The following is a 13,831-nucleotide window of genomic DNA, read 5'->3' as shown; positions in this document are numbered from 1 at the left end:
TCAGTAAATTAAAGACTCAAACTTTTTAAAAATCACCAATTGAGGACCTACCGTCAATTTAGCCCCACACAAGCATCAACCATGTTGCTCCCAACCCATTAGACCGCAGAAGATGTCTCGGAGATTAGATATGGAAACCATCGAGATCGATGAGACGGTGATGTTTCCTCTGGTTCTTAGACCGTAGTAGAGAGATCGCTTTGCTTCAAACGTTTTGGTTTTGGTTTTGGTTTTGGGAATCACATTGGTTTTGTTTGCTGATCTTGAAGAATTTGTATAGCTTCTTTGTGTTTGGTGTTGTCTCTTTGGGTTTAAAAAAACACTAGGACAACTCCGTTCCAGCTAAGGATAGTGTTGTTCCTTGTCAGTTTATCTCCATCCTCGATAAAGATAATTATTTTTGAATATTTAAGCATCAAGGTCTGCAAGTTTGCACATTTTGGTACAGATCTAGTTGCCATTCTATTGTGTTTTGGTGGTCTGGAGCTTTGAAAGGTGCTTAAAATTGTGGTTTCAACAAGAGAAGCCATCTGGTTTTGTTGTATTTTTTTGTGGGTATTAAGTGATTTTGAGCTGAACATTGGAAATGACTATGTTTTGCAAGGATGGTAAGGGAGGATTGGATAATGGCAAGTATGTGGGGGTTGGGTCGAGGAATTGGGGATCTGTGGTCCATGGGGGTTGCTGTAACATCCCTGACCCAATTTAATCGATTTAATCCAATTAAATTTTTTTTGTGTGAAATTACAATTTTTCCCTTGGGAGTAGGGGTGCTTTGGTCACTTTTTAATCCAGAATGATTTTGGGGAAATGTGTGGCACCATTGCATAGAGCTCGCTCTCCCGAGTTCGTAGACACATAGTGAGCCCAAATCAGAGTTTTAAAGAAGAAGTTGTGGTCAACGGAAGTGCAGTGGCACAACCGTAAATTTTTCAAAGTTGGATTTTTTAAAAACCAGACCAGTCCTCTCTCTCTCCCCCCGACTGTTCTCTCTCTCTCTCTCTCTTCCCATTTGACCCCGGCAGTTTCAGACGATGATTCTATCGCCATCCGGCCACGGATTTCAATGAAATTACCTCCAAAATCTTCCTCTCCTCCTCCTCTACCTAGCCCACTAGATTTCTCCGATCGATTTTGCATGGTTTAGCAACTGGAACAAGGAGAACTTTTGGAATTTTTCCGATGCCGGCCACGGCGTTTCCGGCAACCAAATCCGTCGAGTGAGGTATGTTTTTTCATCCTCTCAACGTCCTCTAGCTATTTTGATAGTTGGTTTGGATCGATTTGAAGTCGTGAGTGTTCGATTAGAAACCTAGTCTGACTTTGGCATCGTTTTCCAGCCACTTCCCAGCCAATTTGGAGGTCGGCCTAGTTGTATAAATTGCTACCCTAGTTGTCCTGGTCACATAGGTATAGGTATTGTTGGGTGATTTGAGAAATTTCTGTCACCGCGAATTTACTCAAGCCACCCATGCCTTACTGGGGCGTGTGGAGTTGCGTGGGCCACTCTGTGGTGGGCCGTTGTATCCTAAAATAATCCTCATGTCGTCCTGAGCACAACAGTATGCTCGGATTCGAATTTGGTTATCGTATGACAGTTATGGGGGCTTTTTCATTCCCGCAACTACAAATGGGCCTAGGCTACTGTAAAGAGCAAATCGCTGGAATTGCCCCTATGTATGAGTTCAAGAATCATACCCCAAGAGTGCTTCGAAAGGTTCGTAGAGCCTTATGAAACACCTTGGCTTCCTTCACCAACAAAACCAACAGTTACTTACAGATAAATATTTAGGCTTGGCATGAGAAGCTTGTTGCGTGGGAGTTGAGCATTCGTGAGTTTAGCATGAGAGAGAGAGAGAGAGAGAGAGAGAGAGAGAGAGAGAGGAATGGGTGGCTTGAGCAAGTTTCCAGCAGCTTGACGGTCAGGCTCTGGAATGGTTTGACATAAGAGAAAAAGGGAAGCATTGGAAGAACATGGCTTGAAATCAAAGGGTTCCAGAGGTGAGAGGTGATGCTTGCTCTCTCTGGATGTGTTTATGGGAAAGAGAGGAAGAAGATGGAAGCATGGGTGGCTTTAGCAGATTTCCAACAGCTTGACGAAAGCTTCGTCAGGCTCCTGGGTGGCTTGACAGAAGAGAAAAAGGGAAGCAATGGAAGAATATGGCTTGAAATTGAAGGGTTCCAGAGACGAGAGGTGATGGTTGCTCTCTTTGGATGTGGTTGCTTGCCCTCTCTAGATGTGGTTGCTTGCCTTTGATGAGTTGTTTTGCTGGGTAGAAGGTGCCTCCTTTTATAGGCGCTGGAAGCTCCTTCTTCTCAAGAAACCCTATCTGGTTATTCCCAAATCAGCCAAGTCTCCCCCTCCATTTCTCTTCTCTTCCTTTGATTCATCCCTATTTTGTGAAATCCTTCTCAGTCCAAACACACAGACTAGAGCCTTCCGCAGTTGTCCCTGTGACCATCTCCCATCTTTGGCTACCATCTCTCCTTCTTTCCTCCCTTATTTCATGGCAAGAGCTGGTAGGAGAAATGAGTGGGTAATGGCGCTGGTCTGAAGGGTGTTTTGCTCAAGTATCCTTTGGTTTTTTAGATGGCCTGTGTTGGGATTTGTCTTTCGCCATGTGTTGGAGATTACTAGCAACCTATACAAATCTCTATCCAAATTAGCCATGTGTTGGAGACTTTCAAATATTTTCTAAGTCACTTGGGGCATTCCCTATGGTGCTGGGCTAGTTTACTAAGGGGATGGGCCAATTTTCTAAGGTAATGGGCTATCTTTTTCTCTCTTTCATACTTTCCCACATATTTGGGCTCAAGAAATGGGCTCGAGTTTTGGGGCTCCCAAGCAACCCAAAATTTCCACCTCTTGGCCCATCAATGGGCCCCGTGAATGCTCTTAACCATCCATACCACAACCCGCTCAGCAAGCCCTAGGCATTCGCGTGGCTTAGGCCCACTTAAGCTTGTAGCATGGCATGTTGCTTATTTGCTTGGTGTGGCACATGTATTGATTTTAAAGGTTGGGCGTTGTGTGGATGATTTCATTAAATTGAAATGGGGAATCGGGGGTTTTGGGTTATGGGTTCATGGAGGGTGGGTCTGTGATGGGGGATAGGGGTGAGTCTGTGGGTTCTGGGTTTGTTGAGGGGTAGTAGTCATGGTGGAATCGGGTTAGGATGGGAAGGGGTGAATGGTATGGGGGTAAAAAAAAACTGAAGGAAGGGTGGGGGGATTGGTTTGGAGTGAAGGGTTAGTGGTCATGGGGGAATGGGGTAGAGAAGAAGACCACGAGAAAGAGAGAATGTTTGATTGTGTTGGTGGGCTTGTAAATTGCAAATTCTGGTTTATTCCGTATGCTCTGTGGCTGGCTTGTTTGTGTGTGTGGGAAGTTGCAGATGCATTTGGAGCTATACTTTATGCTTCCTCCCAACAAACAATTCATTCCATTTCAATTTCTGGGTCTTCTCCAGAAATAATTCACCTTAGTTAATTTGGGGGGAAGGGGGGGTGGGGTCCATAGGATTTATTTTTTTCATTTTTGTTTTTTTGCTTTAATTTTTTCAAAAAATATTTTTTTTTAAATGATTTGATGGATTATTGGATGACATGTTGTTGATTTAGACGGTAAGGGGGGAATTGATAATAAAATTTAATTCGAACCCTTAATTTGCTAATAAAAAAGTCAGAGCGTAAATTGATAATTAGGTACAAGTTCAGGGGGTATTTCAGCAATTTACCCTAAATTTTATGAACAAACAAACATAACTCATCATCTTTGATCAAATAAATAAATAAAATACAGAGCCCATCATTGTAAAGAAAAGGGACAATGTATTACATAACCAATATTTATAAATAAAAAAACACAAATCTGAGATTCTTTCGTAAAGAAGAGGGCAATTCCAAATTCTGGTTTGAATTCAGAGAAAAAAAGAGGCGAAAATTCTGATTTGAATTCTTGAAGCCTTTGATCCATGGCTTCTTGTAGGTAGAGACAAGACACAGGAGATAGGAGAAACAAAATTGTAATCCAGCAAAAAAAAAAGGTAATTTGAAAAGAAAAAAAAAATCCAAAAAATGAAACCATATCATATATGAAAGAAAACATTCAACCAAAAAAAAAAAAAAAAAAAACCCAAAAGACCATTGATCTCGACCTTTAACATTTAAGTAAAAAATTTAGAGAGAAATATAAGATGAGAAACAAAAGATGATAGTTGAGAGGAGATGAGAGAAGGGAGAATCAAAACAAAGAATTGCAGCTCCGTAGATGCATTGAGGAAATAAATCTACTTTCATAATGGCACAAAGAGGTGTTGAAGTCACATGGGAGAATGAAAAGAAGAAAAATAGACGATGAGAAGAAGGAGGTGCTCTGCGTAGAAAGCGAAAGGCGGAGGTGGAGGCTTCGAAACCCTCATTCACTGGATTGGTATCCGATCAAAACATGAGGCCCAACGAATCCCAGGGTGCATTTATGCCCATCAAACAACATATAGGATTTTAGTCTATTTTAATTGAAGAAGTCTGGTTCAGTCCAGCCCACCAAACATGACCTATATATTTTACAAAATAATCGTTCTAAATTAATGTACACTTTATAACATTTTGCTTATAAAAAAAACACAGTAGAAGCCAAAATGTCAATAAAGGGATCGTCATGTTTGCATGTCTGGATAACCTTATATAGATATAGTTAAATGTTTGTTAATTAGGTTGTTATTAAAAAATGAGGAATAAGAAGGATGTGCGCTCTCCATGCGATACACAACTTAAGCACGTGGTATGTTATGCATGGCACGCGCTGTCCGCACTTCCAAAATCTTCTTAAATATTTGCTCTCTCAATTAATTAATTTTGTAGTTTTGAGGAAAGAATATAATAATAAAAAAATGATGTCAACCTTTGGTTTTGAAAGCCAAAAACTTGGGAAGTTATTGTTTATATTAACGTTCGTGGATAAATTCTGATTGGCTTGTTAGATCTTGTGCCTGATCCGTCTGCATAATTCCTATTGCAAGAAGAGACCTGCACAAGATACTTCTAGACAAAAATTTCATCAACCACAAAATGGATCCTACTTGTTGAGGGTACATCGAAAGCGACTTTGCGTAGGCTTATAAGGAATCAATTGGTTTTGGAATGAAACCTCAACTTTCTTAATGGTATTAGAGAAGACTACCTACAGGTGAGTAGTAATCTACCTACAGATTAATCCACCTGGATCTCTCTCCCAACAGAAGACACGTCAGACATGCCCACACACACGCAGTGGAAATTGCGAAGACATTTTGCCGACCATCTTATTGTAATCTAAATTTTATTTATTTATAAACAAGCCAGTTTTATATAATTAATCAAAATCAGTCACCTTCTACATTTAAATTTAAAAATGCCTATGTGTATATATGTATATATATATATATGTTTTCAATTTGTGAGCAAACTAGACCTTTACACATCTCCAAATAATCACATCATGTTGGCTTTATCTCCTCCCACGTTTTCAACCGTTGGATGGCCCTTAGAGGATCCCAAAAGTCATGACCAGAACTACTTCTACAGGGATAGGTTTACGGATCAAATTGCAGAGTCGTTTCTTCATATCCTTCCATCTCAGCTGCCACAAGTTGAGCTTGCTCGTTCCACACCATCCACAACTGTAAGCAGAGAGTACTCCGGCGGTTCCACGATGGTGAAGAAGCTTCACCATAATGCTAGTGAGCGTGATCGTCGAAAGAAGATCAACAGCTTGTATTCTTCGTTGCGTTCACTGCTTCCTGCAGATCAAATGGTACGTACTATGAAATTTATTAAGGCCACTCTTGATGCTTAGGATTGGATAACTCACTATGATACAAGGTATGTTGAAAGAAGAAATGGAGGCCAACTTCAAAACTGTGTCCAAATTGAAGGTTGAAGTTGAATTAGTCTTAAAGGAATCGCATTCCTTCTAATCCCCACAAAATAGTAGGATATCAAGACTTTATAATATATATATATTGTCCCTTATAATCAGCGCAAAATGAAAAATCCTTCAACCCTCTCTTCATTTCTTACTTCAACATATCTTGAATCTTGTGAATTATCCAATATATTCTCGAGTAAATTTCAGTATAGACATGAGAAAGTACTGAATCTTACTCACAATAATTTCTGAAACTATTTCCATGCTATTGTTACAGAAGAAATTAAGCATTCCAAACACAATTTCGCGTGTGGTGAAATACATACCAGAGCTCCAAAAGCAAGTGGAGGGACTAATTAGAAAGAGGGAGGAGCTTTTGTTAAGAATTTCTAAGCAAGAAGATCAGGAATTGCATGAAGAGAAGAAAATGAAAAGCACAGCTGGGAGCTCATTATCTGCCGTTTCAACTTACCGTCTTAACGACAGAGAAGTTGCGATTCAAATATCCACCTCTAAGACCCACAAGAATCTATTATCTGAGATCTTGTTAAACTTGGAGGAGGAAGGGCTTCAAATGCTAAATGCTTCTTCCTTTGAGTCCTCTGGAGAGAGGGTCTTCTATAATTTACATCTTCAGGTATTTGTTGTACTGCATATATATTTAGCTTACTTCTATTGCTGTTTAGATTCAATCCATTCTGATATGTTTTTTTTTTTTATGTTTTTGTTTATGCATTATCGATTATACAGGTCGAAAGAAGTTATAGATTAGAATGCGAGAATTTAAACGAGAAGCTCATGTCCTTCTATGCCTGAGAAAAGGAAAATGTTATTCCCACAGCAGTTTTTGTGCTGACAGAATATGTTACCCCATTTGCTCTCTCCGCGTTCAATTGAAGTGTATAGAAGGGCTACGGAGATATTAGTGTCAACCATGGGATCCTTTAGTTATTAACTGAAATTTATGTAAATATATTTCCATGTCATTTCCACATATCTAATAGTCGGAATCAAAATGAAAGTGGGGCCCACACAAAATTAGAAATTCAACTCCTTATTTTGGAAGAATTGGATTCTTGAGTGGGAGGTGATATTCTAATTCCTAAAGAACTAACCCATCAAGAACCTATCTTTTTTTTATCCATTATAACTACACAATTTTTAAAATTCCAGATTTGTCATATAAACCCAACAATAAGGGAATTTTAGTAATTAGACTGGTTTCAATTCAAATTCATGAGAATTTAGTAAACTTATAAGGAATCAGTATCACTCCTACCCTAATACCATATGGTTTAGTAAACAACTTCAATGGGAATTCGAATTCTAACTCTCCTTAATCCAACTCCTCATCAATTCAATTTATGCTCAATTCAATTACTCCTCACCCGATTACACATTAGTAAACATGCCATAAGTCTAACTTAAGATTGCATTAAAAAAATGTTTTTTTTTTAAAAAAACCACCTATAAGTTATGAACATAAATTAGAAGACTACCTATAAGTCATGTACAAAAATAGACAAATAAAATTGTATGTTACCTACAAAAAAAAAAAGGTGCATAAAATACTATTACACATTGTTGAAAATATGAAAAAACACATATATAATATACCTGTGCAATAGCCTAGGACAATATACCTACAACATATGATAATATATCTACAAGAGTATATAACAGTAATAATAATATATCTACATTATTATTGCATATCTCATAATTATTGTCTTATAAATTATTTTTTACACGAATTATACTTTAAGGGTATAATAGGAACAATAGATAATTTAATAATAATAATAATAATAATAATAATAGATCTATATCAGAAAATACAAAAAAGGAATGTAATCCTATTTGGCAGAAAAGTTAAAGGACTTATATCAACGACAACAAATGCGAGGATTAAACCCAACTTATATTCTCAATTTTGAACTTATTTCAAATTTTTTAGTTAAAGTATTAATGTAATATTGATTGTTGTTCCGCGAAACAGTCAGTCCTTCATTATACTTCCATAAACAAGTAACGTTATCAAATCCCAAGTCATGTTGAATGGCTTCAAACAATGGCGTACGTCCTTGAGCAATACTGATATTTGTGGAGGTGTCTTCCCAACATATTTGTGCTATGCTAAACATTTTTTTTCTTCTTTTTTTGGTAAAAGATGCAAAATCATTAGTCTACTTAGGTGAAATTTCAATTAGGTCTATTATCCTATTGTTTCCTTTCGAGGGAGAAATCAATTTCATTATATTTGGGTTAAATTTATCTTTGCAGATTGTATAAGAGCCTCGTGTGTAAGCTATATTGATTTTCGTGTAAGCTAGATTGAATAACTATTTTATTTTCGTTATAAAAGACTGTGTACAACATTCATATCTTATTTGAGCTCTTTAGCTACAGTGGCGTGTATAGCATAAAATAAAGCTTCACAGACTCTCTATTGAGTTTGTACCAAAATTGAGAATTGTTAGATTTTGAGTTTGACTCTTCCTAAAAATACTCAGGTTTACGGGTAGAATCCAACCATCAAACGCCAAGGAAAACAATGGGCAGGGCCCAGTGGGAACAAATTCAATGATTTTGTACATTGCGGGAGCAAATGAAGCAACAAATTCAATATTTGCATAATAGAAAGTCTCTCAACAAATACAAATACAATTGCAAAGAATAACATGAGAAACCTCTAGGTCGCACGGCGCTTGTGCAGAGATGCTAGTAAATAAGAAACTTATCCTAAAACAATATTACACACAAGAAAAGTTAATACAAAATATTAAGTTCAAATATATTTACTAATAAATATCTATTATCTGATAAATATATTAATAAATATCAATAATTAAAATAATAAAATAGAAATTTAGTTAAATACCCATTCCTAGACATAAAACTATAAATAAACCCTATACTATTTAATGTATATAAACACACCCAAAATAAACCCAAAAATCAACAGCTGTTGATTTTTTCAATTCAACAGTTATATTAGATTACGGTTTTGCCCTTTTGGGTGCAATTTTGAGAAACAGCCGACTTATTTATTATTATTATTTTATAATCTTTTATTTAATAACAATTATGCTGTAGATTGAAGAGGAATAAGAAGACGAAGAGCATCGACCATGGCGATGCATAAGCTCATAACTCGTGGAGCAGCTCGTGCGGTTCCAGGCTCATCTTCTTCCGCCAATCCTTTCCGTGCTCTAGGCAACGCTCTTATCGGTTCTTCTTCCAAGACTTAGGTTCGTCATCTTCCTCATCGCTTCTTTCACTTTCAATTTCTCTTCTCCATTTCGAATTTTCAATCCTCAAGTGGCCTCAACAGCGTCATTTTTTCAGGTTTTCGTTTGATTCACAAGCAGGAAAGATTGAAGGAGATACCTCATCCACGCCCACAGCTTCTGAGCCGTAATTTTGTCCAAACACTCATGGCCACATACTGCACCAGATCTGAGAGAACGCTCACAAGGATGAGCTTAAGAAGAACGAAGATACCATTTCAAGGTCAGCCGAATCATATTGGTATGATCGGTTTGATTATCGCCGAAATTCGAAGCTTGTTGAGCAGTTTCTTTGCGATTTTGTGATTAATTTGAATATGTCTACGGTTTTTTTCCTTAGTTTTGCATTTCGTTTACAAATTGCGATAAATAAATTGATAAAAAAAAATCTGAAAATTACTTGCTTGCTTATTTGTGTTAGTTCTAATATGATTTGTAATGCTGGTACTGTGTTTTTAGTATTTAGCTGAATGGTTGAGCATTTGCATAAACATTTACCATTTGTATGATGTACATGCTAAGCTATTGTTAGTTAGCAATTTTTGTTTCAGTCTTACCACTGCTTCTGCTATTAGAGAAGGATAATAATGTTGTTTACTTGTTAAAATTCCTTTTTCAGTGGTTTGAGACATATAAGTTATCTAGCCTGGTTTTGCTACTATATATATATATATATACACACTCTACCTGCACGTAGGAAGAAAAGCATTCTTTTCGTTAATCAGATATGAGTTGTTTGTTATGTAAATTATGACCGTCATTTTAAAAGTTTCAATTTGGATTATTAATGAGTCTAGAGTAGTAATTCTGACTATTAAATGGCAGATGTCAGGACAGTATATGGATACGGTCATGGGGATGATTACAGAGGAAACAATGAATCACAGATGACTAAATATTCTAGGGAGGCATTAATTCAGCTCTTAAATCTAGTGCAGTTGAAACTACATCCTAGGTATAAATCTCTATATACAAGCTACAGTTATTCAACAGAACATGATTTGGAGCACCCTTAGGATGTGGTCATCCTGTATCAAGCTGTAGAACCTTTTTTCCAATTTTAAGTAACATTCTGGCACTTAATTTTAGCATTTGAGCATTTTGTTTCCCCTTTTATTTCAGATTTTTATAAAGTAGAGTGTCCGCTTTGACAGGATATCAATTTTTGATGAAGTTTTCAAGCTAATGTCCCGGTTAGACTTGGTGGTAAGATTTATTCATCGAAGTTTTTAAAGTAGATTATTGTTAATTGATGAGTGATGTCTAATTCTTCATGAAAAAAAAAAGAGTGCTTTATATGCTATTGCCAAATTGTGGTTCCTACCTTAGCGTTCCATTAACAAAAGAAAAATCCTCCCTTTGCAGGTAGACTTTTCTGAATTCTCCCGCTTCTACGATTTTGTTTTCTTTATGTGCCATGAAAATGGTCAGAAAAATATCAGTGAGTTTTCTTGCTTTATAAAACTCATTATAATAATTCTTAGCCGTTTCTGTTCATTCCTGAGAATAGCCCTATGAAACCTCCTTTCCCTTTCTTTTTTTTTTCTTGAATTATTTGCAGCTGTAAATAAGCGATTACTGCATGGAGGTTAGTATTAGCTGGGAGGTTTCGGTTGCTGAATCAATGGTGTGATTTTGTTGAGGTACAAACATTCTGAGGTTGCTTACAACTCAATGCTTTCTAGGGTTTGTTTGTTGATTCAAATGCAACTTCTTCTTCTTGTTTGTGTATTGATTTTGAATGGTATGGAGTTGTACACTTTTATCCTACCTATTATGTAAATGAAATGATGTAGTTGTTAACTTCCAGTAAGTGGTATGAATAGTTGTTATACTGTTCATACCCAGCAACTGAGTTTATTTCTATGACATAGTATTAACAGTGTACTTCTATGCCATAGTATTAACATATTCTCAGTAACAAAGAATGCTCTATAATTTGCTCTATATATAGATGTGCACTTGAAGTTTATGATATGCAAAATGTGATTTTTACTAGGAAGATGGTTCTATGACATAGTATTAATAGTGTACTTCTATGACGTAGTATTAATAGTGTACTTTTTTTACTTTTTTTTCTTTTTCTTGTAGAGGTATCTTGTTATTACTAGTATTCTACTTCTCAAAGTTTTCCATCTTTTAGTCTACCTCAAGTTTTTTATTTATTTTTTATTTATAATTGTTTTAAGGTTTTGGGTTTCTTTGTTAACCCCTTTTGATTTGGATAGTCTGAAAATTTACAGTTTTGGCTTTGGTTGAACTATGATCAAAATGGTCGGGTTGTGAATTTCTCTGGTTTCTAATTTTGCAGATGTTTGGTCTTTTGTTGTAAATGATTTTGAAACCTCAAGTCCAGTACATGCCTTCTGTTTTGTTGCTTTGACACCATTTCTTATGACATGTTGATTGGACATAACTTGTTGCATTATTTGTTCTTGTAGTTGCTGTCATATAAAGAGTTTTTTTTTAGGTATTTTTTTTATTTGTAGGTTTGAGACTTGAAGTTTGTTGATCAATAACATATTTGTCAAGGTAGATACCCCTGCATAGATTATCCATGAATAAAATTAGCAAGAATGTGTTCATTTTAAAACTTTAGATGCTAATGTTGGATAATTGAGAGGAGTAATGTGGTAAATGTTGTACCAATATTTCATAATTTTCAGCAATTTAGAACTTCTCCTTTCCAAAGCTTGGCCACTGCGAATTTTGGTATTGCCAATGGATGCCACAGCTAGTGGAACCCCAACTATACAATACCATAACATTCTTGACCAGCTAATTACCACTATTGTTGTTGCCACTCCTGTACCAACATTCAAAATGAGGCAATGCCATCGCTTTGGGACCTTAATCCCCAGAGAACTCTCTTTAGCTGCCAACCCCTCAATTGTCCTTCATGTCCTTACTGCATGCAATTTGGATCCTTAAGACCTTGCAAAGCTAGAGGCAAGTGACCTGTTGCTCTAAAGTTTGGTAATGGATTGGTGTTTTAAATCTTAGAATTGATAATGCTGCTGGTTTGATTTTGGATGTGTGTGTTGCAGGCAATATGCTCATTTTTCTGGCAGTCTGCAAACTTTGCTCCTAACTTTGAATTGTCCATATCAGAGCTTGCTACTCTAGACATGTGCCAAAAGAGTGGTATATTTAAGCCAATGACAGTGGAGAAACGTCAAGAATTGAAGCAAAGATGTGGGGGTTTGATGAAAACTGGTCTTGAAGTTCTTGTTGGCTAGAGAGGCATGTTTCAGAAGGGAGAAATCACAGGCAATAGTAGGGCCGGGTCACAGCATTACTGTAACTTCAAAAGGAGCTATCTATTCATTTGGCTCTAACAACTCAGGACAGCTTGGACATGGCACCACTGAAGAGGAAAGGAGGCCTCGGCAAATCAGGTTGCCAATTCTTGATCACTCCTTAGACCTAATTCTGTAAAATGCAAGAAAAAGAAAAGAGAACTAGTTGACTTAAAAGAAAAGTTAATGGAACTCCGTTATGTTGCAGATCTTTGCAAGGCATTCAAATTGTTCAAGCAGCTGCTGGGGCTGGCAGGACAATGATGATCAGTGATGCTGGGAAAGTTTATGCCTTTGGAAAGGACTCATGATGATTCTATGACATAGTAATAACAAGATAGTTCTATGACATAGTATAAACAATGTACTTTTATGAAATGGTATTAACAGTATTTTTCTATGGAATGGTATTAACAATGTACTCCTATGGAATTGTATTAATAATGTACTCCTATGGAATGATATTAACAATGTATTTCTATGACATGGTATTAACACTGTACTTTTATGAAATGGTATTAACAATATTTTTCTATGGAATGGTATTCAGTGGCGGATCTAGCCATGTTTTGGGTAGGCAGCTGCCTACCCGAAAATGGTCAGGAAATAAAAATAGTTAGATATGAAGCAACAAGATGAAGGAAACGAGAAAGAGAAGAAGAAAAAAAATATAGAAAAGAGAGAGAAGAAGGAATCGACAAGCCTAGGGAAAAGTGAAAAAAATAATAATAAAAAAAGACAAAGAAGGGGAGTGGGGGATAGAAGGATAAAAGTAGTAAAGAATCACGTGATTATATATAAGTGGTATAGGACTATGATTATTTTGGATTGGATAAAATTGTTTGGACATCCAATTTCTTGAACACTAGAGTGTAGTTTTTTTAGCAATAGATTGTAATTGTTTTTACATGTATTAATCTTTTTTTTAATCAAAATGCATTTGATTCATATTTTTTTCTTAGGATGATTATAACATGAAGGATGTAATATTAATTTTGCTATTTATATTATTTTAATTATTGTATTGGTGCCTTGCATTTTTGGAAATTTTCTGTATCAGCATATCCGTACACGTATTCATGCAATGTGTAATTTCTGCCTACTCAACTTCCAAATCCTGGATCCGCCACTGATGGTATTAACAATGTATTTCTATGGAATGATATTAACAATGTACTTCTATGACATGGTATTAACACTGTATTTTTATGACATGATACTAACAATGTATTTCGGGCTTGCTGGGCTTGTTTTGGGTTTTTTTTGAGTTTTTTTGTGTTGGGCTTGTTTTAAGTTAATCAATGGCAGAGATGTAATTTATAGTAACTTCAACA

General features: G+C 36.3%; 2 protein-coding genes across 16 annotated transcripts; both read left to right on the top strand.

The window, feature by feature from the left end:
- The first annotated feature begins 5,479 nt into the window (after nt 1-5,479).
- LOC110763510 (transcription factor ORG2-like) lies at nt 5,480-6,724 on the top strand. The gene is made up of 3 exons (XM_021966308.1): nt 5,480-5,794; nt 6,186-6,545; nt 6,659-6,724. The coding sequence occupies exons 1-3, from the start codon at nt 5,480-5,482 to the stop codon at nt 6,722-6,724; spliced, it is 741 nt and encodes a 246-aa protein (XP_021822000.1).
- A 2,272-nt stretch (nt 6,725-8,996) lies between these two features.
- Nucleotides 8,997-13,032, top strand: LOC110760183 (defective in cullin neddylation protein AAR3-like). 15 transcript variants are annotated; one of them, XM_088255845.1, is made up of 9 exons: nt 8,997-9,159; nt 9,257-9,439; nt 10,024-10,153; nt 10,353-10,404; nt 10,564-10,639; nt 10,760-10,841; nt 11,688-11,730; nt 11,865-12,596; nt 12,706-13,032. In XM_088255845.1, exons 2-6 carry the CDS (start codon nt 9,346-9,348, stop codon nt 10,789-10,791), a joined length of 384 nt encoding a protein of 127 aa, XP_088111971.1. In that variant the 5' UTR covers nt 8,997-9,159; nt 9,257-9,345; the 3' UTR covers nt 10,792-10,841; nt 11,688-11,730; nt 11,865-12,596; nt 12,706-13,032. The 15 variants fall into 15 exon arrangements, 9 of the variants coding, with proteins under 9 accessions (XP_088111971.1, XP_088111973.1, XP_088111972.1 ...); XM_088255847.1 differs by lacking the exon at nt 11,688-11,730 and having other exon boundaries at nt 12,310-12,596; XM_088255846.1 differs by lacking the exon at nt 11,688-11,730 and having other exon boundaries at nt 12,246-12,596.
- Nucleotides 13,033-13,831: the final 799 nt, after the last annotated feature.

Source organism: Prunus avium, chromosome 7 (genome assembly GCF_965620075.1).
Source record: "Prunus avium chromosome 7, drPruAviu1.hap1.1, whole genome shotgun sequence".
Taxonomy (NCBI): domain Eukaryota; kingdom Viridiplantae; phylum Streptophyta; class Magnoliopsida; order Rosales; family Rosaceae; genus Prunus; species Prunus avium.
This window is presented reverse-complemented; position numbering and strand designations above follow the sequence as displayed.

What these genes read in the sequence shown, in the direction of transcription:
- LOC110763510 (XM_021966308.1), top strand. Translation starts at nt 5,480, where the DNA reads ATGTTGGCTTTATCTCCTCCCACGTTTTCAACCGTTGGATGGCCCTTA. An exon ending in TGCTTCCTGCAGATCAAATG is followed by an intron (nt 5,795 to 6,185) that starts GTACGTACTATG and finishes CTATTGTTACAG; the next exon opens with AAGAAATTAAGCATTCCAAA. An exon ending in TCTATAATTTACATCTTCAG is followed by an intron (nt 6,546 to 6,658) that starts GTATTTGTTGTA and finishes TCGATTATACAG; the next exon opens with GTCGAAAGAAGTTATAGATT.
- LOC110760183 (XM_088255847.1), top strand. Translation starts at nt 9,346, where the DNA reads ATGGCCACATACTGCACCAGATCTGAGAGAACGCTCACAAGGATGAGC. An exon ending in AGGTCAGCCGAATCATATTG is followed by an intron (nt 9,440 to 10,023) that starts GTATGATCGGTT and finishes ATTAAATGGCAG; the next exon opens with ATGTCAGGACAGTATATGGA. An exon ending in CAGTTGAAACTACATCCTAG is followed by an intron (nt 10,154 to 10,352) that starts GTATAAATCTCT and finishes CCGCTTTGACAG; the next exon opens with GATATCAATTTTTGATGAAG.